The sequence below is a fragment of the Aristolochia californica genome, unplaced genomic scaffold (assembly GCF_029961685.1).
Source record: "Aristolochia californica isolate CCGP_79_NKW_82.1479 unplaced genomic scaffold, dmAriCali1.0.hap1 SCAF_3, whole genome shotgun sequence".
Lineage (NCBI taxonomy): Eukaryota > Viridiplantae > Streptophyta > Magnoliopsida > Piperales > Aristolochiaceae > Aristolochia > Aristolochia californica.
Genome location: NW_027181992.1, coordinates 2,271,906 through 2,294,434, shown reverse-complemented (window position 1 = coordinate 2,294,434; position 22,529 = coordinate 2,271,906). Strand labels below are relative to the sequence as shown.

At 37.7% G+C, this 22,529-nt stretch overlaps 1 protein-coding gene across 4 annotated transcripts in view; it reads right to left on the bottom strand.

Annotated features, from left to right (window-relative positions):
• LOC137960381 (DNA polymerase epsilon catalytic subunit A-like) overlaps positions 1-22,529 on the bottom strand; it is a 51,027-nt gene that overhangs the window by 9,970 nt on the left and 18,528 nt on the right. For all 4 annotated transcript variants that reach the window (XR_011114150.1, XM_068807989.1, XM_068807990.1 and 1 more), the window contains 26 exons: positions 17,611-17,787; positions 17,343-17,456; positions 16,043-16,147; positions 15,633-15,751; positions 15,400-15,541; positions 13,950-14,044; positions 12,550-12,655; positions 12,382-12,461; positions 9,891-10,067; positions 9,203-9,290; positions 9,003-9,083; positions 8,761-8,904; positions 8,497-8,592; positions 8,207-8,407; positions 7,810-7,864; positions 7,575-7,717; positions 7,068-7,453; positions 6,309-6,438; positions 6,029-6,226; positions 5,846-5,920; positions 3,947-4,137; positions 3,150-3,333; positions 3,003-3,067; positions 2,731-2,863; positions 2,493-2,594; positions 2,311-2,394 (listed from right to left, as the gene is read on the bottom strand). Coding sequence is in view for 3 of the 4 variants with exons in the window: in XM_068807989.1 (XP_068664090.1) it covers positions 2,311-2,394; positions 2,493-2,594; positions 2,731-2,863; positions 3,003-3,067; positions 3,150-3,333; positions 3,947-4,137; positions 5,846-5,920; positions 6,029-6,226; positions 6,309-6,438; positions 7,068-7,453; positions 7,575-7,717; positions 7,810-7,864; positions 8,207-8,407; positions 8,497-8,592; positions 8,761-8,904; positions 9,003-9,083; positions 9,203-9,290; positions 9,891-10,067; positions 12,382-12,461; positions 12,550-12,655; positions 13,950-14,044; positions 15,400-15,541; positions 15,633-15,751; positions 16,043-16,147; positions 17,343-17,456; positions 17,611-17,787 (3,471 nt within the window). In the remaining variant the exon portion in view is untranslated. The remainder of the gene's footprint in view (positions 1-2,310; positions 2,395-2,492; positions 2,595-2,730; positions 2,864-3,002; positions 3,068-3,149; positions 3,334-3,946; positions 4,138-5,845; positions 5,921-6,028; positions 6,227-6,308; positions 6,439-7,067; positions 7,454-7,574; positions 7,718-7,809; positions 7,865-8,206; positions 8,408-8,496; positions 8,593-8,760; positions 8,905-9,002; positions 9,084-9,202; positions 9,291-9,890; positions 10,068-12,381; positions 12,462-12,549; positions 12,656-13,949; positions 14,045-15,399; positions 15,542-15,632; positions 15,752-16,042; positions 16,148-17,342; positions 17,457-17,610; positions 17,788-22,529) is intronic.

Below are 22,529 nucleotides of genomic sequence, written 5' to 3'. Positions count from 1 at the left end.
TAAGAATAAAAAACAAAACAGTATTAAAGGAAGAACACGGAGAGGCATTCCATGTTTGAGAGAAGCTTAAGCCTGCATCCAAACAACCCCATCGTGCTAATTAAATGAATAACAATAATCAATTTTTCCATGTTAAAGAGACTAAATTTATGTTGGGTCATTGACTTCAGTTTGAGTTATGTGGAAAGTTGTGGTTTGGGACTTAGGGTCCATGTTTATTGCGGGGTTTCTAGTATGAGACTTGGATTCAAGTCTCACCTAGGGATAAAGGGTGTGGGTCTGTGTGTAGTCAACATTCAAAAAAAAAAAAAAATTGCGGATAGCAAATAGAGAGTGAGTAAAGGTAGAGTTGTAATAAAGGAGCAGGAGTTTTTAGTTAGACAGCCCTCCTAAAGTGATTTGGCTTGAGGTAGCAAGGTGTATGCTGGGAGCAAAGAGTGGGACCCACACCAAAAGGAGTTATTGTGTTATTAAGAGGACACTGCCCCAGAGGAGGGGCCAACCAGTTGATACCAAAACAAACTTTGAATCTCACATGCAAGGAGTGTCAGAGGCAGGGTTCCCCTCAAAGCTGACGCAGGTTATGTGCCACCTACCCCCATGAGCTACCTTTCTTTTTCTCTCTCGTCCCTCAAAGCTGACACAGGGTATGCCTCCTCTGACTCTTTCGTGAACCACCTTTCTTCTTCTCTCTCACCTCTAGCACTCTTCTTCTTCTAAATCCTAAAACACAAACAACTCGAGTTCTACAATACAGATAGTGAGCAGTGTATATGGGTAATTTTTTTGCAAAAACGTTCTATGGATAGAAAAGTTTTTAAGCAATTGCAAGCCCAATCATAGAACCATACTCATAATCATCACAAACATAAAAAATGAATTGGATCAGTTCAAAGTAATGAAAATTGGGAACCCAAAAAAAATTATATACAACAGCTAAGACATTACAATCTATTTGTCTCAATCATATCTCCTACCTACTCTCTGAAATGCTATGGTCTTGAGACTGAAATGTGCTGCTAGACAAGGTGCAAAAAGAGCATTCAGGAATTTCAATGAGTAAACTCTATGAACAATTTCAGATAACAAGCTTCTTTGAGTTAGATGCTTAGTCTATTTCTTGAAGAACAAATACTAGTTTATCTTAATGACTTTGTGAAGACTTAAGCTCCCATGCCACAATAGACAACTTTATATATTTTTTTAAATGATGATAGTTTTATTTCAAAGAAAGGGAAGATACATCAAGCGAGGCCTCTCATAACAACAAGAGATTGAAGGGGGGGGGGGTGCAGGCTTAGCACTCAAATCACATGATACCAAGTACAAGAAAAGGTGGAAGTAATGTCCAAATATCAAGAAAAATCTGCCAATGACGCCATGGGGGGGGGGGGGGGGGGGGGGGGGGGAAGATGAGGTGGAGCACCATCCGACGACAATTCTCCCTCCACAATAAGGGGACCATTGAAGCAGTCCTAAAAAATACGCAAGCTGTGAAGGAGACCAGAGAGCTCAGCAATGGTCGAGTCAGTAATTCCAAGAGGGCCAGAGTAAGAAAGTATGGCAGCTTTATATACTATAGATTCCATAATGAATGAACTGACCAAGGTGAAATTTGATCACTATATGTTATTCTATCAAATCACTTCGAAGAGATCTTGCAGAGCCTACCATTTGACTAGTATGCCAATTATTAATGAATCCAAACCCATAATCTACTATTTTTTTTTAAATAAGATGTGTAAGCTGTATTAAAAAGAGAAGAGAGATTGCAATACCAACCCATAATCTACTATGAAACAATATCATAATATTTTCTACTTAATTTCACCAAATACAATCTGTATAAAAGGATGGCATTGCTTTTCTTTACTTTAATCCATAGGAATATATTATGAAGGGTACTTTAGTATTCGATAATAATATTATCTCCTCTTTCAAAATGATGAAGGCTAGAGTTTCTAGCATGAAATTTACACCCTTTTTTCCCTTTATGAAAATCTAATTTTTTAAGAAAATATTTGAATCATTAATTTTTGAATGTGAATATTTGGATCCAGTATGCAATAACAGTTTCTTTCTTGCACGAAATAAAGAATGGCACATCATAATAACAAGACAGAAATAGAACAAGATATGTAAAATGGAGAACCATCCCATTAAGGAACATGATTTGGAAAATCAAAAACCTGCAAACCAAAATAGACATTGGAAATAAATGTATATATGCAGATGAAGAAAAGCAGTTCCAAGGAAACTGAATCTGCAATAAAGTATAACAGAGTTCTGTAAACAACCATCAAGCTCAACCTGTTGCTGATCACGTAACGCTCTGGAGAAAAACATATCAGCCGTATACAAGAGCCAATCGAGTTCGAAGTTCCCCAAGGGCACCTATACCAAATACAAAAGATGAAGTAAGCTATGCTGATGGACATTACAGCACACACAGATTACATTGTTACCAATACATTTAGACTTGAAATAATTACATGTGCATATCGTGAAAGAGATAGTCTTTCATTCAACCATTGAGATGAAGCTGCACATCTTTGCATTCCAATTTTAGCAGCTACAGTTTGCCATCCAAGGGCCTGTAAGAAAAGATAACAAAATATATGAATAAATTCTCTCCACGGAATAGATAAAACTAAACTAAATCTCAATACACATTCGAAATAATGAAATTTCCAGCCTAAACTATTTTTGAGCTTTTAATTTGTTGCATACCAGATAATGACTATCACGTGCATTGCAAGGAATCTTGACACATGGGAATTCATCCAAGACATGTATGCCTGATTTCATTCCTAGTACATCTGGACATTCTATTAGACCAATTGTTGGTCCATGGAGTTGATTTCTGCATAATGCATAATATGATGTTATAGGAGCAATGGATTAAATTTAATAAGAAAAAAGCATAGACTGGCATAGCAACCTCCTTCAAGTTTAACTCTCCAGATACAAACAACAGGTAAGAATACGAAACGGGGAATTACCTGTAGTCACTTAATGCTCTCTGCAAAAGCTTCTCCGCATCTTTGATCAATCCAACATATTCCACCTAAATGTTGGAGAATATTATTAGTATCATAAATTAGAAATCACAAGAAGATAAATCATAGCAAATACACCTAAGCCTTTACCTTGAAAATTGTGCCATTTCCCAGCGTAGGACCTTCTACAGAAAGAGAACGGCAAGCTTCGCGGAATAGTTTTTCAAGAAGAGAAGGGCTCACTTCTTTGTTTTGGAAGGGGCTAACCACCACCATAAAGACTGTACCAGATGCGGGAAAATATATAACATATGTTGCCCTCGCATCAGACAAACTGAAAGCAATTGATGCAACAGGGTGAGAAATCTGTGTAATGTTAAACAATGAAGAGCTAAATGCAGCAATATTCTAAGCTATGAAACTGCAGAACTGAAGACTACGGATCCCCAGGAAACTGCTGCATAGAATTCAGGAATCAAGTGTACCTGATGCTTGGTGGACCATGTTTCCTCTAGCAAATAAAAAGTGATTTATGCATAAGGCATCTAGGGTTTGGGAAATGTTAGTGAAAGTAAAGATCGACAGGTAACATGAGAAAAAAAAACGTACTTCAGTTCTATAATATTTAATTTTCACCTGGGCATTTTTTTTTCCTTTTCTCTCTCAAACCCAAGAGGAACCTACCTACTGACTGTGGACTAACTAAAGTTGTTAATTCATTTTTGGCAATGCTGACTGCTAAGGCCTATACTAAGATGAAATATAACCAAAAGGAAGTTCACCCCTTTGTCTCTAGTACTTCACCCTCTTAAAGATAATGCCTAAGTCATTCAGTCAACAAGGCACAAAAAACAGATTCAGGACCAACCAACAAGACACTTATCAGTACATATTTAGCTAGAAAGGTTCCATATATTATGTGCTCCATTTTTGGGAATGTTACTCACCTATGATACAAGTAAAAGAAAGGGATTGACTGGTCCAGATAAGAGCATTCTGTGGTAGTCTTCATATTCAATTCACTCAGACTCCATCCTTCTTGAACATTCCTGTGTTTTGCTGCCTTATCTACTTTGCAGACACAACCAATCTGAAGAATAGCGTTAAAATCTAATGGCACTTTTGTCTCATATATGCCCTGCTAGAGGTATAACAAGCTAGTTAGAACAACAAAGAGAATTAAAGCACCACTGACCAAAAGAATTATGAAGTGCTGTAAAACTGAAATGTGTTATAGAGCACTTGCTGAAATAAAAAAATTCTTTATAACTGGAAGTAACCTTCAGTAGTCTCCAAAACTCAGTTTGCAGTTTTAAGGCACATGATTGTTTCAAAAATACATGCTTCAAGAGTATTTCATTTGCAAGACCATATGTCACCCAATAGAATCCAAAGCAAAAAAGGAGAAGCAGATTTGCAGGACATTATTCACAATTTTCTTCTCTTATGATATTTGCTATCTTAAGATTGAGTTTGGTTCCATCCCAAAATGAATAACCACTAATAAGGCTTATTACTCAATCTTACAATCCAATGAACTTATTTAAAAATTATCTATGTGAGACCATTCCCACTAAATCTCTCTCTCTCATGTAGGCTTAGACACACGAATAACTGGCCTAAGACATGGACAACAAATAGGAGTTACAAAAATAATAGGGCACAAATTGTTAGGAATTAAACGCCCTAATTCCAAACTAATGAGAACAATAATAATAATCGCAGAAAAAAAAAGGAAAAGCAAACACGAAAACAAAAACAAAATTTATACAAATTCACCTCAAGGTGAGACCTGTCTTTCGCGACTGCAGTAATCCACTATGAAGAAAAATAGTTTACAAGAGAACTCGCACACTTACAGGTGTTTCTCTCTAATCTCTCGGACTGCAACTCGAGATGATCCTCAGATTAAGATGATAAAACCCTAATAGTAGCGCCCCTCAATTACAAAGAGAAAATTAGGGCAACCGTGTTACAGGAGTAAAATTCCAAACTGCCCTTAATGAAACAATAGTGAATATATCGTGGATCGGATAGCCCAAGTCAACATAAGGCGTTAATTAGGCTCCACAACTTAACACAAATTTGGCCCAACAACCCAACATCCTACTCAGATACCATGTTAAGATTAAGCCTAGTGACTAGCCACTTAGAAGGCATACTACTCAATTTTATAAACCAATGAACTTGCTTAACACGTATCTATGTAGCCCTATTCCCACTACCATAAGTAAAAGTCCAATGAGATCAAGTTCGCTAAGACATCAAGAAGTTAAAAGTAGAATGTAATGTGGTGAAAAAGTTGATAGAGTCATGCAAATAAGCAAGGTTGAAAGTGTGTGTAATTGTCCACGTGAATAATAAAAGTGAAATAAGTTAATAAACATGCTTTGTATTTCAGAACCACACAAATGACAAATGTTGCTAGTTATTGTATAAGTACACATTCAATGGTCCCACAAGGTGAAATCATACAATTGGGTCACATCTTTCTGCCTATTCAGTTTTCAGCATAGGCTTTTCATTTCCCTTTTATAAAATTAGTGGTTTTATGAAAATTATGACAAATCTATATTATGAACTATTCACAAATCATAACAACAGATTTAAAGTCCTCTGTCACAGCAACAATATTATAAAAGTAGCAAAGTGATGAAAAGATGGAGAAAATGTGAAACTAACACATTGATCTGATAACCACATCATTAATAATGTTTCATTATGGCTTAGTGACCTTATTTCATGAAGTCATACAGGAAATAGAACACAGTATATGCTTCTTCAATATTCAGTCTTAAGAAATTGTACTGCCAAGTGTTATCTTGAAAGGGATTAAGGATTGTGACCTCCACTTCAGGATCTGCTAGATGTGCTGCCAACTTCCTGCTTTCAGCCTTGAACTGAGCTTCATCAGTTATCACCTGAAAAACACAAATATATCACCAAAAATTTTTGCAAGCCCATTTGAGAAAAGAAAAGAAACAGAATGGTACTTTGTTTCTACATTTTTTTTAAAACGAGAATATTACCTCTATAAGATTGTAGCTATGTTTGCCATGTGGAAGAATCTTATTCACAAGTCTTCCAGGAAATTCCGCTGTAATAGGTGCCTTAGTGTTGAGGTAAAAGACACGGGGGACATTTAAGGAAACCTTGAACATTATTCCGCCTGCCACAACCCAAGCCCAAAACTGGCCAGGTTGTGGCCCTGGGATCATTTGTAATATCTGACACAAGAAAGGGCATGTGAGCAATCCATAAAGATATTTATCTAGCCATATAACCAAGGTAACTGAAAGCTACTATTACCTGCCAGTGAGAGCGAATAAGAGTCAACTGTTGTCTCCTGAAATATGAACTCACTCCACTCCTGACCACATCTTGGTCACTGTTCTCACTTAAAGAAACTGATTGCCGTAGGTTACTTGAATCAGCTAGCCTAAAATTAAAACGAAGAGAAAGAGCCACAACTCAGATAAAAACCAACTCATAATTAATCACTGACTTGTTTTGAATGTTGATTATGCACAGATACTCCTTACTCCTGGTGAGGCTCTCACGCTAGAAACCATCCAATGTGACCATTGAGCCAAAAGCCCAAGTCACTGGCACAATGTGAACCAGATAGTTATTCAATATCTGAAGTTAGGTAGCTATTTATTGACATTACATGAGCAAGGTGAGCAAGATGAAGTTAGATACTCATATGATTAGATAGAACACAGAAATCAACCAGATCAACCAGATTGCCTGAGCCAACTCAGCTTTTTGGGACCCTGAGTCAGGTCAAGAATCCGTGTGTACAACCAGAATCCAGACCTTGATCAAAGGATTGGAATTAACAATAAGTTTGCCTTAAAATCAAATTTGAAGACTTATCATGTTCCTGGTTTGCTAATTGATATTACTAAATTTTTGTTATATTTTTTTCAGAACAATGGTAGCCGACCAATGAACTTTGGCAGTAGTTTATTTCCTTTACACAATTGATCTATTTTTTTCATTGCTTAGACACTTAACCTATTCTAAACCAAAAATTTGCCAGCAGATGAGGTAAATAAAGTATACCTGCGCCTCTTCCTTCTCTCACGACTATCTTTCCATTTCCTCTTCTTCATTTCAAGCCATCCATGATAGTCCACATTTCTGTCAATGTTTTCAGCAGAAATTCCATTTTGATGATAATTCTTTGAGGAAGGCAGTTCTTTGTTAACTTCATGGCTACGCACAACTGGTCGAGGTCTAACCAGGGAAGTAGTCTCTTTGTTTGCAAAATCTTCAATATCAATTTCATCTGATAAAAGATCTGCTGGGAGATCATTTTGGACAGCATCAGCTTTATTCATGGATCTGAAGATATCAACGAGTTTCCTCTGGCGAAACTTGTCCTCCCGGTCCCGGATCTTTCTGTGCAGCCAATCAGGATGAATCACTCTTGGAACAGGATTTACAACCTGAAAGTTTTAGTTCATCAGTTGCAAGAATTGGAGCAACTTCAGCATCAATTCAAAAAAAGAAAAAAAAGAATTGGAGCAACTTGTGAAGTCCAAAGTACACAGAATGGAGAATTAGTACCTTCTGCATTGCTGCAGGTATTGTGATAATTTTTTGGATGGCTGAACTCAGCCGCTGCCTATAGTAGCACCAATCTATGATGGATCGAATATCCACATCAGAAGAGATCTTGCACCATTTCCGAAGATAAAACTTTGCAATTGCTGCGAAAATCAAAAATTGAAACTCCAATTAGGTTTTCAGAGTAAGACAGCATACATGGACATCAACATGGGTTCTGACATAAAGTAAGCACCAGCATCAGTCTCAAATATAGCAACGGGGATTGCCCGCTCACTCACTGGAGTCCCCTGAAAAATGTCAAACAGAAGACTGTAAATAGTGGATTGCATGTCACAAATTAGCACGAAAGATATATCCATAAAGATCAAACATATAACAGAATGTTAATGAAGGAAGTCTGCATATAGTGCAACACAACACAAACAAAGACAACCATCACCTAAGACAACAAAAATAATCAAGAAACATAAACAATTTTTTTAATGGTTATAATGTTCTTAATAATATATCATATATAACATGTAATGTGTTTATATACTTGCAATTAACAATACAATTTCCTCTTCCACTTATATAAAGGTAATAATCAAACATATGCACCAAGAAAAAATAGAAATATCAACATATACCTTTGGTTCACTTGCAACTATATACTGACACCGTAAGCCTTTGTCCTTGACCATTGTATCACCTAGAAAATTAGCAAGTCTTCTGGCCGTTGTCACAGCACAAGATTTCTGTTCTCCATAGTCAGCCAAAGACTTACTCATTGTGCTTGATTCTGATATATAATCAAGCAGCTCTGCATCTGCGATATCAATTCCTTGATTCTACAAAGAACAAAACAATAAAATATGAATCAGATTTATTGATATACAAATGTAAACAGTAACAGTCTAGTGTCAACTTCAAACCATACATCAATAAGGTCAAGCCAGCAGTTAGCAACGGAAGCAACTGCTGCATAACATTCTTCTAAGGTTGTTCCATGTAGGAACTTGTCAAAAACCTCAGCCTGTCAACCAACAAAACATAATGTTCAGGATAAGGCAAAGAATGTGGAAAAGTTTGTTTATGAAATAAATTATGAGTTGTACCATAAACATTACATTTTTACGACAGGACAACACTAAGAAAGCTCCCCAGAAGCAATAAAGCTAGATTTCAGAATCAGAGAAAGCACCTGGAAAACTTTGATGAGCTTTAGTTCTCCCCTTCTTTTGATCTCAAAACCTTTAAGCTCTGCAAGGGTTCCATCATCATTGAAAACAGCATACCGCTTCTTGATCAATATCCCTTCTTCCTTTGACGCTGGAAGAATCATTGCCTATTTGCACAAAAAAAGATTCAAAGAACAAATTTTAAAATTCATGCTGAAACAAATTTAAGCAGAAGAAATTGAAAGTTGTTGAGATACATCATCACCTTGTAGGGTCCATCTACTTCAAACTCAATTGAGCACTCACTGTGTGTTGTGTATGTTTTCAAAATAGGATCAGAGAGTGTCTGGTAACAAACAGACAAGCAACTATAAGTATTTTTATGTTTACCTGAAAATTATCCCTCCCAAGAGAGGAAACAAAATTTAGAAAGAAAACATAGAACAAACAGCCTGTCTCAATCACCTGATATTGATCATTTGTGTTATTTCTTGCGACATCCACATTTAACATGACACAAGGATATGAAATTGACAACTTTTTCTTTGAGTCTCTGAAGCACATACATAAAAGAAAATTCAAAGTCAAAGGTTTGATTTTTGTTATTAACAAAAAGTTCTACAGTACTTTGTGTTGGCTATGACAACTCTTTCATTGAAAAACCAGTTACGCTGAATGTCAAGGAAACCGCAGCTGATCCCCTGGAAATTGTGACTACACCTGAGACACTTTTGTGCTAGTCTTTAACCCATTTGCACAGGCACACTAGTAGCTCTATAAATAGCAATGACATTCCTATAGTAGTATTGGTCTCTTCAAATTAGCTAAATTCTTATGTTGAAATTGGGCAGAGTCCTCTCAAAATGAGTAGACAAGGTAGAATGCCACTTCCCAACTAATAACCATGGAAAATGCCAAACAAACTAGCAAGAAAATTCCTGAGATCTTGACAGAAAACTAAGAAGCAAAACAAAGAAATGAAAAGCTATATGATGCCAAAAACATGTTCAAATACTTAATGATGCTCAATTAACAGTGAACTACTTCCCACACAAAGAATCTGAGTCAGAAGTACAAGTAAAGTCTCAAAAACTTAAGCATTATCATGGGGGTGAGTAACTGGATTTGCTACTAAAGTTTTGAGAGCAATTACTTTGTTTTAAAGGTATAATTCTCTGGAAAGGACCCTGGAAGTGCACACCAGATCCCATCAGTATCCAGTTCCAATGGCCTCCCAATCCTTTCGACAATCAATCGAGCATTTTGAATGATCTTTGCTCCAGTATAGGTGACAACTCCTGCCATTTCCATTGAATACCAGCGTGCACCTCTGCAAAAGAAAAGCCAAATGACTCTTTTAGCAAGCAAACAAACAAACAGAAAATTTTGGAAAAAAAAAAGATGGACTAAGTTGTGGTACTTGGCCCTATGACCTGACCAGGGCAGATCTTTCAAATAGGATAGTCTAGATGGCCACCCAAAAATAGGCAATAACCTACACGAATAGCAGAAACGTTTTTTCCCTTTCTTTTCCTCCCATTCTCTTTTTTTTTTTTCTCACTCTTTTCTGTTTTCTTACTCCCCTTCTTCCAATCAGTGCACCTAAACCCTAACTAATCTTCTCATTCTCTGCATTAATTTCATCTTCCCTTTTCGTGGTTCTTTTTGAGTGATGGAGCCTTAAAAGTTGGAATCATGCTTAGTTAGCAATTGTACCCAATTAACTATTCACCACTTTAGCCATCATTTATATCAGATATAGAACACTTTTTTTACCCATTTACCCAAATTAAAGATAGGCTAAATCCTCCCAAAATGACTATCCAGAGTTAGGAAGCTTATTTTCAACTAGTAAACATAGGATATCTTCAATCCCTAACTAATGTGAGACTGATCTCCAACACACGACAACTCTCACTTTAGACAACTAGCTTGAGAACTAAAACATGTATACCCACCCCCCCCCCCCCCCCCCCCCCCCCCCCCCCACATCCAGGAGCAAACAGGCAACCTGGTTCAAGACATGGAGGACATGCACACCCGGCCGATAGAAAAACACACACAGAGGTCACATAGAACACAAACATGGACTTTGATTGGCTTTAATACCATGCAAAATCGGATCAAGATTAATAAATCTAAAAGAAATAGAGAGAAAAAGGATATTCTGAATTTGATGTCAAAATAATATCGGGAAATTAGGAATTAGAACCATGAACATAAAAAATATATCATGCATATAAGCTTACCCCTCACTTAAAAAGTACATAAAATAAGAAATTTAGAGGACTAGGGTACACACCACCACATATACACAATCCACATAAGAAACATACAAAGTATTACAAATGACCAAACTACCCATTATAGTAACCAAAATGCCCATGCTTCTACAACTCATGTGCCACTTATAAAATGGAAGTGTATATGCAAAACATATTTGTTGGTGGGAATAGTCCCCATAGATAAATATTAAGAAAAATTCCATGGTTATTAGTTGAGAAATAGTCTCCAAACTTAGCTAGCCATTTTGGAATGGACCTGAACAACTTCAACATGGTAGTAGAGTAAGACAGGCACCTTGTTGGACCTAGGCGCCTTGTTTAGTTTGTACTCTGTTTAGTTTACCCATGTCTCAAACTTCTCAAACCTATTATTTGGATGTGAGGGAGAATTTAGTACGAATAATCCTTCATACATAAGTATTAAAAAGAAATTCTACGGTTATGGTTGGAAAATAGCTTCCTGATTTGGTTACTCATTTTGGGATGGACCTACACCCATTTTTAATATATTTATTATGAGACATAGCATAGAAGTTCTATGCTTACCTAGGATAGTCGGCTTTAAGCTCCCCCTTAGCAATTTTTATCATTTTCTTTGAATGTTGAAAAAATGTATGAAGCAAATAATTGAAGTACAATAAAAAAGAAAGGTAAAAAAAGTGTTTTTTTTATTATTTGATTATGAGATTTATGATCTTTTTAGTTCTCTTCAGATTTAGATGGTGCCATACACAGGAGTTCTCTTGCAACCAAAATATACAAGAGGATTATTTTCCTCTAGATTGACATTTTCCTATTTTCTTTGTTGAACTTATTTTTGGCTTTGATTTAGCTTAATGCTGTAAATTCTTCTTCTTCTTGCAATGAAATCCTCACATTTTTCAATAGAAATAAATCAACGAATGGAAACCTCTTTTCCAACTAATAAACTCAAGATCTTTGTACTCACTAATCCATGTGGGACTATTCCTTAACAGATTGATTTTTTAAGATGCTTAATTGAAGATGATTTAATCGTATACTTAATTAAAATTTTAGAGTTACATAATTTTAATGTTAATAGGTGTTTATGAATCTTAGATGTTATTTCTTGAACTTTTTTATCCATCTATTTACAATTTCCCTGTGGATAACTATGTAAAAAAATGGGCAATGGAACACCTCTTCCTTGTCCAACCAAAACAAGCAAGGGGTAGGTCTTGGATAATTGGAAAGGTGAAAAATAACCCTTACTTGTTCCAACAATTATCCAATTCTAGCCCTGATAACTTTCACAATCTAAGCAACAACCTAACATGCCAATTCGATTTCTAGGGACAACATCAAAGCAATTAGCTTAGCTGCTTTTAGAACTCTTACTTGCGCATAACATATCCATAGAACGAATTAAGTATGCACTTATGAGCAAGCTGTAAGGAGTCATATAGAACAACCATATCCTGCAATAACACAAAAGAAGAAAATCAACACATGGACTGATTATATGAAAAGGCAGATTTATTGAAAACTAGCAAGTATAGCTCAAACCTGAGCTTCTTGGATCTTTATCGAGTTTCCACTTGCTTTCGCTTCTGCTAATTTTCCTTTCCATACTTTATTAAGTCCTTTATATTCGTATCTTCTGTCTCTAAAACTATAAAAGATCCAAAAGAAAGACATGTTGACTTCACCATAGTTATAAATTTTGCAGGATAATAACAAACAATTTGAAAAAAATAATAGCTCAAAAACATCACACTTTTGCAGCACAATTCTTCATTTCCCAAAGCTATTGAGGGAAGCTTTACACAAAAACTAAATGGATCTCATAAGGTACTACATTTTATTAGGGCTACCGGACAACGAAAAGCCTTAACTTGTAATGAACTGAACAAAAGAAGTCAAACAATGCTAGACAGCCTATGCGAGCTGTGGTGAGGAAGAAGAAACTCACAACCACATTTTGATGCACTGCCCTTTCAGCACCTACATTGGTTCACACACAAAAAATTTGGAATAGCAATCTGTTTTCAAGAATCCTTTTCAAATTTCATCAACCAATGTTAGCCCCTATCAAAGCTTGGTAAAGTCCTTTAAAAATCAGCAATAGTGACAGTATGCTAGAATCTGTCGCTGGAAAGAAACAAGAAAACCTTTCAAAAGAAGAGTAGCTCCATCGGGCACATTATTGAAGGGACAATCCACTCCATCCTTACATTGGAATCTTCAATTCAGCAAATGCCACCTATTCCCCACTAGATTATGATAAACCATTGGAAAACTCTTAGCAACTTTCATCTCCATAAACCCTCCTCCCCAATTAGCTGGCAGCCTCCCCTTCAAGACTGCTCACTGTTGAACTTTGATGGTTCCTCCTTGAGGATTCCTGATTATTCTGGCATTTGGGGGCAGCACTAGAGACCATAATAGTTCTGTTTAGTCCTCTTTGCAGAACCTGTTGGCCATAATGACTCAACAGAAGCAGAAATCAACTCCTCCAACCCCCCCCCCCCCCCCCCCCCCCCCCCCCCCCCCCCATTGTATCATGTGTCCTGTATTAGTTTTCTTGGGAATAAAAGCAATTTGGTTTCTTTAGTGAGTGAAGGAAGTCAACATGGCGTGAAAAAATTCCTATGATGCAAGAGGCTCCCAAAAACAAGCTACTTGAGTTTCAGGAATTGATTTCCATTTCCTAAGAAGCATGCAGATATCTTCAAGGATTGAGTTACGCTGGTGTAAGGATGTGTTGATGGTCGCTGTCATGCGAAATAGTGACTAATGTAATACCAAGTTACTTAAACAGAAATGATTTTAAGTAGTAGGCTTATCATAGGGTCTTGCTTCTATTTATAAGCTAAAATTGATAGGGTAGGATTTCTATCTCTTTGCATTTTCTTTTCCAAGGCAAAAGGAGAACAAGATTATCTGAGAAGTAATGAATTTCAAACCTGCGCACAGTATCCACGTAGAAGGAATTTTCGCGCATGCATATCCCAGCTTCTCGAAGTTCAGTAACAGGCTTGTCAAGAACTCTCTTATAGGCCTATTTACATGAAAAAAGAAGGCTAAATTGCATGAGCTACAGAGAGATACATCAATCAGGTCAATTCAGCAGAGAAAATGGTGAATAATATAACTTCTTTCTTCTTTCATTAAAATGTAATAGCAAATACGATGTATCCCCTGTTGTAGCATGATATGAAAGCTCTCTTGTATCTCTCTTATTTAAACCAAAATCTCACAATTCAAAATCAAGGACACAAATATAACAAGAAAAGAAAGAATAATTTTGAAAAGTATCATGGTTCACTAGTATCAGAGCTTTGTCTCAACTATATTGAGACCGACACTGAAGGTACCATAACAATCATCATTCTTTTTTTTTCTTTTTTTGAAATGGTGCTGATTTTTATTAAGACAGGCTCAAAAGAGCAAATTACAAAGGAGGGAAGTCTTCCCAAACAATGAGAAATTGCTGGGAAGTTCCGAATTTTGCCAATTTATCAACCAAAAAGTTGGCTGATCTAGGAATGAGATTCCAATTACAATGAATAGAAGATACAATGTTAGCAATACAATTTGTGGGGCAGTGGCACCAAGGGGGAGAGCTGTCTTTGGAACACCAACTGATGACAGTCTTCGAGTTTCCTTCAATGATTAACTTGCCATGGAGACGTTCCTTGAAAATTTGGAGGCCGAATAGAAGAGCACTATGTAGAGTTGGCAGTTGATGGCATCGCCATAAGAAGATTAGGTATGAGACGAGCAGATAGGCAAAAATTGAGTGAGTTATATTAAGTCAACACTTCAGCATAAATCAGCATTGGAACAGAATCAGTAGGTTAAAGGTTATGCAAGCATAATTGATCAGTCCAAGAATTCACAATATTACCGGCTTAAAGTCACTCATTCCATGCCTCTCTACAAGAGTGGATGACGAACCCTAATGTTGATTGAACATCAATAATTTGCATCTGAATACTAAAACTTGATATGGGTCCCTTTAAACAGCCTCCAAACAGTCAATATAAAGGAGGCAAACCGATATGCTAACAGTTGAATGACCAGAATCAAGCAAACTTGATAATCCTAAGATCCCAGGGTGCCTGGAAAAAACAGTTTTGGATGCTCAGTCTACTTGAGCATTGTTTTGTGGGTCTAATTACACATATCATTCAAGACATGTTATGATAAATTAAGTACCAAACTTTAGCTTCATCCCACATGTACAACACTTTAACAGCTAATCTTTAGTTATTCACTATGACCTAGCTCAGGATCAAAGGTGGGAGATAACAATTGGACTTGGGTAATTTCAGTGCACAGAGAATCTATATTTCCCTTATCATGTGGCAGGGAAGTAAAGAGCAAAAATACCCAAATGCAGTGACAAGATACCTTTTGGCAGTATTTCTTCAAACGGTCCTTCAATCTCAGCTGTTGCTCTGTTTTAGGGAGATCAAGAAAAGACTTTGAAAAGGACCCCTCTTGATTGTCAACCAGCTCAGACTCAATTTGATTCTTCAAATGATAGTAGTCACTGATATTATTAAAAAAAGGCTCAATGAGTTACAGCATATAAGTTGTAGCATTAAGGTGTAAAAAAGATGGCAAAGATTTCAGAAGTAAACCTCTTCTTTGCCGTGTAAGTCTCACCACGCCAAACCCATTCAAGTTTCCGAAGACAAGTCTTTCCTGGACGATTAAAGTCACATGCAGTGCAAACATCATCTGTGACTATAGATGGTGGCTGTAATTGCATAATATGAGAATTAGCCTTTATTGAATAACTAAGAAAACATTTACAGCACTGAGCAATCACCAAAGTTACTAAGCTGTTAACATGAGACTGAGAAAATTATAAATAGTCAGAATCTGTGTGATTCTTCACATTCAAGACAAAAACCATGTTGGTGATTTTCTCCTATATTGTGATCCTGTGCATAAAAGCAACAAGGGCAGCACATTCCTCCAACAAGGAAGTAAATGACTATCAAGACAAGTACATAAAAATACTGCTAGCAAAACTGAGAAGTCATACCTGAAGCCTGTTTGTGAGAATTATGTTCGGGTACATTGCAGCCACATCAAGATGATAAATAAGAGGACATTCCTCTCGTAATGGTTCATCTCGTAGCATCACAAGCTGCAAATTTTAGAATATGTGATAAACTAACCAACCCACAACTAAAAAATACCTCCATACAAACATAAACCCATAAGTTAAAGCAATTTAAGACCAACAGCACTTTCTTTAAACGATAGATGTTAAAATTCTTTTTTCACGTCTGGATACAGCATGATGATGATGACAATAGACATCCAGGAAAGAAACAAACTGTTAGAAGATGTAATTTGTCTTTATATAGGTTGGGAGAAAAATGGGACTTGAGATGGAGAATGAGAAGAAGAAGAAGAAGAAGATAAATTTTCTTTCTTGTTGATGTTTCCCTGTCCTAGCACTTCAGTTTGTTTTTTTTCTGCTAGCGAGTATTCTTGTTCCTTTGAGAAGTAGGAGGAGTACACATAAGGAGGTATTTTAAAGAGCCTACAATGAAGAGTTCCATGAGTGGTGGTGCATTTTGTCAAAGTTAGTGAACAGAGACAAGTTTTTTAAGACATCCAACAAAAGGGAAGAATAGAAGATGAAGGACTAATGTGAAGGACCAATTGCATAACAAGTTAATGTGGAACAAGTTGAAGCCAAAGAGTGAAGACTCAATGAAAAAATTTTCTACCCTTCTTTTTTATTTTATATGCAATACAACAAGCTAAAGTTGTAAACTCCAGCTTGAGGGGGAGTGTTAGAAGATATAATTTGTATTTACACAGGTTTCTAAGAAAATGTTTGTTTACAAAAAATTGTTTCTAAGGGTGTAAAGGGAGCAAGAGTACTTATTAGTGTCTTTTATCAGTGTTTTATGTTATAAATAGGTGAGAAGAGGGAATCCCAATGATTCTCTCTACCACAATTCAACATGAATAAATTCTTCTCCAACTCTCTCTCTTATGTTCTCTCTTTCCTTGTTTTGGTAAGTTCGCAAACCATGTAAACAGCTCTAGCAATGCCATACACAGCATTCAGCCACATCAAACATGGCACATGGCATGACAAGACGGCAAATGCTTTACTGTACAATACTTTACATATACAAATGCACTCCTGAATGGACCTCAATTTTCAAACACATACTAAACCTTCTCAGAAGTAACAATAAAGGAAGAAGTGAAAGTAGAAAGAATATTGACTTTAGGACACATTACTGTGAGACAACTAAAATAACAAGCATTTAACATGAGATAGGAAGGTTGACGATCCAGAGAGAAAAAAAGACAAGCACCTTTTCCATGATAGCATTCCTCACATCATCATAGTTGGAAATAGATTCCATTTCCATCTTGCCCTCCACTCTGATTGCATACTGAAGATCTCGATCAAGGTTCCCAATTAATTGCTGGCAACAAAAAGACTTAAAAATTTACTTTTGAACATTCAGCAACAAAGTAAAATACATCCAGGGAAAAGACAATATGCACATTAAAGTGTAGCTTGAACCTATACATCAGTACTAAAAAAATTCTGAAAGATTGGTTAAAACAAAAACTTACCCCATATGCAGAAGAATCAAGCTGAAACTTAGTGGGAAGATCAGATCTAAAAACACCACTTTCAAGGCATTCCACATGTCCCCCAATGTAAGTCTCACTTTCAAGCAGGTGGTTGTGGTAGAATTTCTCCTGATCTTCTTGGTGCTTATTGGGGCATATAACACTTGCTTTGTGCGCCTGAATATGCATCACAGTAGAAGAGGAATCAAGCTGTCAGTATTGTAGCAAGCTGAGAAAAATAACAATAATAACTTGCACATAATGAGATCCTCAAGAAAGGAAAGTATGCAAGGTGTATTTTTACACCAGACATACCAAGCACCATTATTGTGAAAAGCCAACCAGTTAGATGCAATCTAAAGAAGAGAAGTCCTTATTTCTTATCTTGTTGATCCTGGATATGGATTAAGCAAATCCTCCAACATACATGACCTTCTCATTTTCAAAAGAGATGAACGATAGTAATCCTTCAAGTAAAACTAGCCCCTACAGGAACTCAACATGACATTGAAGAGCCAACTTCCTATGAACAAAAAGATGTTTGATCTTTGACACATTGTTATAATCTCTGAGTATCTAGTGCCAACATCCAAAGGATACTGCCATCTATTACACCAACGAGATGCATCCAAATGTACATAGTAAGCTACTGTTGTTGTGTTGAATCAATAACTTGACCTTAGTGGATGTTAAATGACAGGGTATTTTGGTAATTTATTATAAGTTATTGTGTTCTGAAGTTTTGATTAAATGGAGGCAAATTAACCATGTTTACCAATCTAATTTTCACAGTTTCTTATTACTATTTGATGGCTGTAATTGAGTCATTTGAAATAGAGGCATTATTATCCTTTTACATGATTGACAGCATGAGGCTCACCTTCTACATCCCACTTGACCTGAGCACCATGTGTTGTTTCTCTAATGGAACCCACCTTCCCAGCCTGGGCAAGCTTCTGCTGGCTGCCTGCATAGCTTTCGTCCCTTGGTGCCTTTGGAAGAAAAGGAACTCCAGGTTTGATTGTGTTTTCCCCTTTGCTACTAAGGTTTCCTACACCGCCGCAGGACTCATCTCTACCTGAATCCGCACCCGGAAAGAATTTGTTTGCCGCTCTTGTGCCCCAGTCCGCACCAACTGGAAGATTATTGCTCAGATGTTTGTCCCTTCTGCCCCCCACCGAGTTGTTGTTTGGGAGCCTCCTCCCACCGCATAATATAAGTTAAACTTTGACGATAGCGCCTTTGGGAACATGGGTTTGGCTGGTTTTGGTGGGGTGATTTTTTATCTGGATGGCACTACCATACTCTCTTACTCTGGCCATCTCGAAATTGTTAACTCAACCATTATTGAGCTCTTTGGCCTCCTTCTTTGCTTGCGTATTTTTCAAGACCTCTTCAGTGGTCCCCTTATCGTGGAGGGAGATTCCAAGGTCGTCATCGGATGGTGCTCCACCTCATCCTTCCCCCCATGGCGTCACTGGCAGATTTTTCTTGATATTTTGGACATTGTATCCACTATTTCTTGTACTTGGTCTTGTGTACTTAGATCAGCCAATTCAGCTACTGATTTGTGTGCTAAATTAGACACCCCCCCCCCCCCCCCCTCAATCTCATGTTGTTAAGGGAAGCCTCCCTTCATGTATCTTCTCTTTCTTTGAAATAAGATTATCAACATTTCAAAAAAAAATTATTATCCTTTTACATTATAATCACTTAAGTTATCAATAAAAGGAGTTAAGGATATACCTAATCCACTACTCCAAAATTTCACTCAACATGAGTTGCTCCTTTTTTTCTTCTATTTTCTTCTTCCAAAATTCCTCTTTTTTCATAGCATCAGAGTGAGCAAACTAATTTTTGTGGATCTTCAAATAAGAATCCTCTTCTCCTTGTTCAAAAGCAGGTGTAGGAGAGTCTCACATGACTCTTACAGCAAAAAGTTTCACAGATCAACAATTCACATGACAAAATCTTACAGGAATCTCACGGGAAGAAATCCCGTAGGAGTGTATCAGTTAAGAGGAGTTTTTTTTTTGAAAAGATGATAAATTTATTTCAAAGAAAAGGAAGATACATCAAGGGAGGCCTCCCCTAACAACAAGAGATTGAAGGGGGAGGATGGGCAAATTTAGCACACAAATCAACAACCGAATTGGCTGATCTAAGTACATGAGCCCAAGTACAAGAAATGGCAGATATAATGTTCAACAAGAAAAATCTGCCAATGACGCCATGGGGGGAAGGATGAGGTGGAGCACCATCCGATGACGACCTTGGAATCTCCCTCCACAACAAGGGGACCACTGAAGCGGTCCTAAAAATGTGCAAGCTGTGAAGGAAACCAGAGAGCTCAGTAGTGGTTGAGTCAGCGATTCCGAGAGGGCCAGTGTAAGAGAGTATGGCAGTGTCTCCCGAATAAAAAATCACCCCGCCAAAGCCAGCCAAACTCAAGTTCCCAAAGGCACTACCATCAAAATTTAGCTGATAATGTGCAGTGGGAGGAGGCTCCCAAACAATAACTCGACGGGGCGCAGAGGGGACAGACATCTAAGCAATAATCTTCCAGTTGGTGCGTACCAAGGAACAAGAGAGGCAGGCGAATTCTTTATGGAAGCGAATCCATGTGGAGATGAACCCAATGGCGGTGTAGGAAACCTCAGTAGTAGAGCAGAAAGTACAATCAAACCATCTGGAGTTCCTCTCCTTCCAAAGGCACCAAGGGACGAAAGCAATGCAAGCAACCAACAAAAGCTTGCCCAAGCTGGGAAGGCAGGTCCCAGAAGAGAAACTACACATGGTGCTCAAGTCAATTGGGATGCAAAAGTTGAGACCCATATTGTCAATCATGCAAGTCCACATCTTCCAAGCGAAGCCACAATGGAGAAGAAGATGACTCACGATTTCAGCCTCCGCCCAGCAGAAGGGGTAGAGAGGATCAGGAGTGGTGTTACCGCGCCTGATAAGGTTGTCTGTAGTGAGGATCTTATTGCGGTAGGCACTCCAGAGAAAAAACTTCACCTTGGGCGGGGTCGAAGGGCGACAAACAAAAGCTACTGGGTGGGGGGCAAGCGGCCGAGTCCATCCCATAAGATGACGATAGGCCGAGGAGGTCGAGAATCGCCCGTTGTCGTCAGGGAGGCAGATTATCCTGTCCATCGTCTGAGGGCAGACAATAACATTGACAAGACTATCAATCAAGCCACAAACAGAAATGGTTTCCTCATCACTAAGGGCACACCTAAGGCAAAGATTCCATGAGCCATTCCCCCAAGCTCCAAAGACAGATAAGTCACGGTTGGCTGTGAGCTGAAGCAGAGGTAGACAAAACGAGGCAAGAGAGCCATCGCTTGACCACCAATCCATCCAAAAACATAGATTGGAGCCATCCCCAACAAAGAACTGAATGGCAGTGCGGAAAGTGGAAAACAGATGAAACATGGCCTTCAAGATGGGGGAGAGATGACAACAATTGTCGTCAGTGATCCGTCTATCTCCAAGACGTCGAAGCATGAAGGCAACCATTGGCTTCCACGAAGCCCTCAAAGGAAGAGTTGAACTTCCAAAACCACTTGAGCAATAGAGCATGCCCCATTTCCTTAGTGCACCTGATCCCAAGCCCACCCAAAGACTTTGGCTTACAAACTTCATCCCAACCGACAAGGTGATAATGAAAGAGAGGAAGTAGTTAGGTATACCCACGAGGCATGAGTTTAAGAGGATCAATTTACCCGCTTTTGAGAGCATCCTACCCTTCCACGTGGAGAGGCAACACTCAAGCCGTTCGATCACTGAAGTTCATAGCCCCATCCGGGGTCTACTGTCAATAAGAGGGAGGCCCAGATAGTATGTGGGAGCAATCGCAACCGGACATCCCAAAGTCTCTGCCATGATCTGAAGCAAGGGGGGATCAATATGATATCCCATAATTGTCGATTTTCCCCAGTTAAGAGGAATTTTAGTTATTTCAATCTTCTTCTTATGTATAGTTGTTCAATTATTTTAGGACTTATCTTTGGAAGTTAGACTTTGGCTGTAACTTGGACATGGGTATTCATAATTTGATTCCACTTGTTTCCTCTATTATAAATAGATACTCATTTTACTTTGTTATAATAATTCAGTGAATTATTCTTCTTCTCCAAAAATTCAACACTCCTTACATTATCAAGTCTTCCGGAAAGGAAGATTTTAAAAAATTATTGTTGATTGAAGGTAAAGGTCAAACGTTAACCCTAGGTTTAATGGCTAGTGCTGTCAATTGAACAGCTTTGTGTGGTATTCTTGCCCTAGAGGGTTGTTAGGGTTCTTTTTACCCTATTCCTGCCTGCACACAGAGCCCAAACACTATGTTTGACTACAACATCAATGCTAGAAATGACATCAACCCTCATTACCTACTTTGCACACTATTTTTCGTGGATTATTGGTGTGCAATGGTAAAATTTTGTTGATTACACTCTAAGTGCCCTAGTTATTCAGTTGTGTGTAGACCCACCTTACTTGAGCAGGTTGATACTGTGAATTTTTTTATTCTAGTGAATTTGGACTGTATTCCAATGTGTAGTGTAGAGTTATTTGCTGGAAGTTTGATTAATGGTTGACTCCGTTCTCCTTCAAGAAGCTCAAGAAATTCAGAATCCAAGGAATCGCATACCATTCGGATAACTTCAACTAAACTACTGGATGCAATTATATCAATTGGTCTTATCTATTCAAATGTTTCTTAAAACAAAAAGAAAGCCGAAGTTTCTAAGTGAGGTTCCCCCATTCTCTCCTAATGATGATTCGGAAGTTAAAGATAGTCATGTTATGACTTGACTTGTCAATAGCATGGAGGAAAGTGTAAGTGATTAAGTTATGCATTGTAACACATCCAAAAAGATCTGAGATACTTTGAAGGCTATTTTTCCCAATAAACT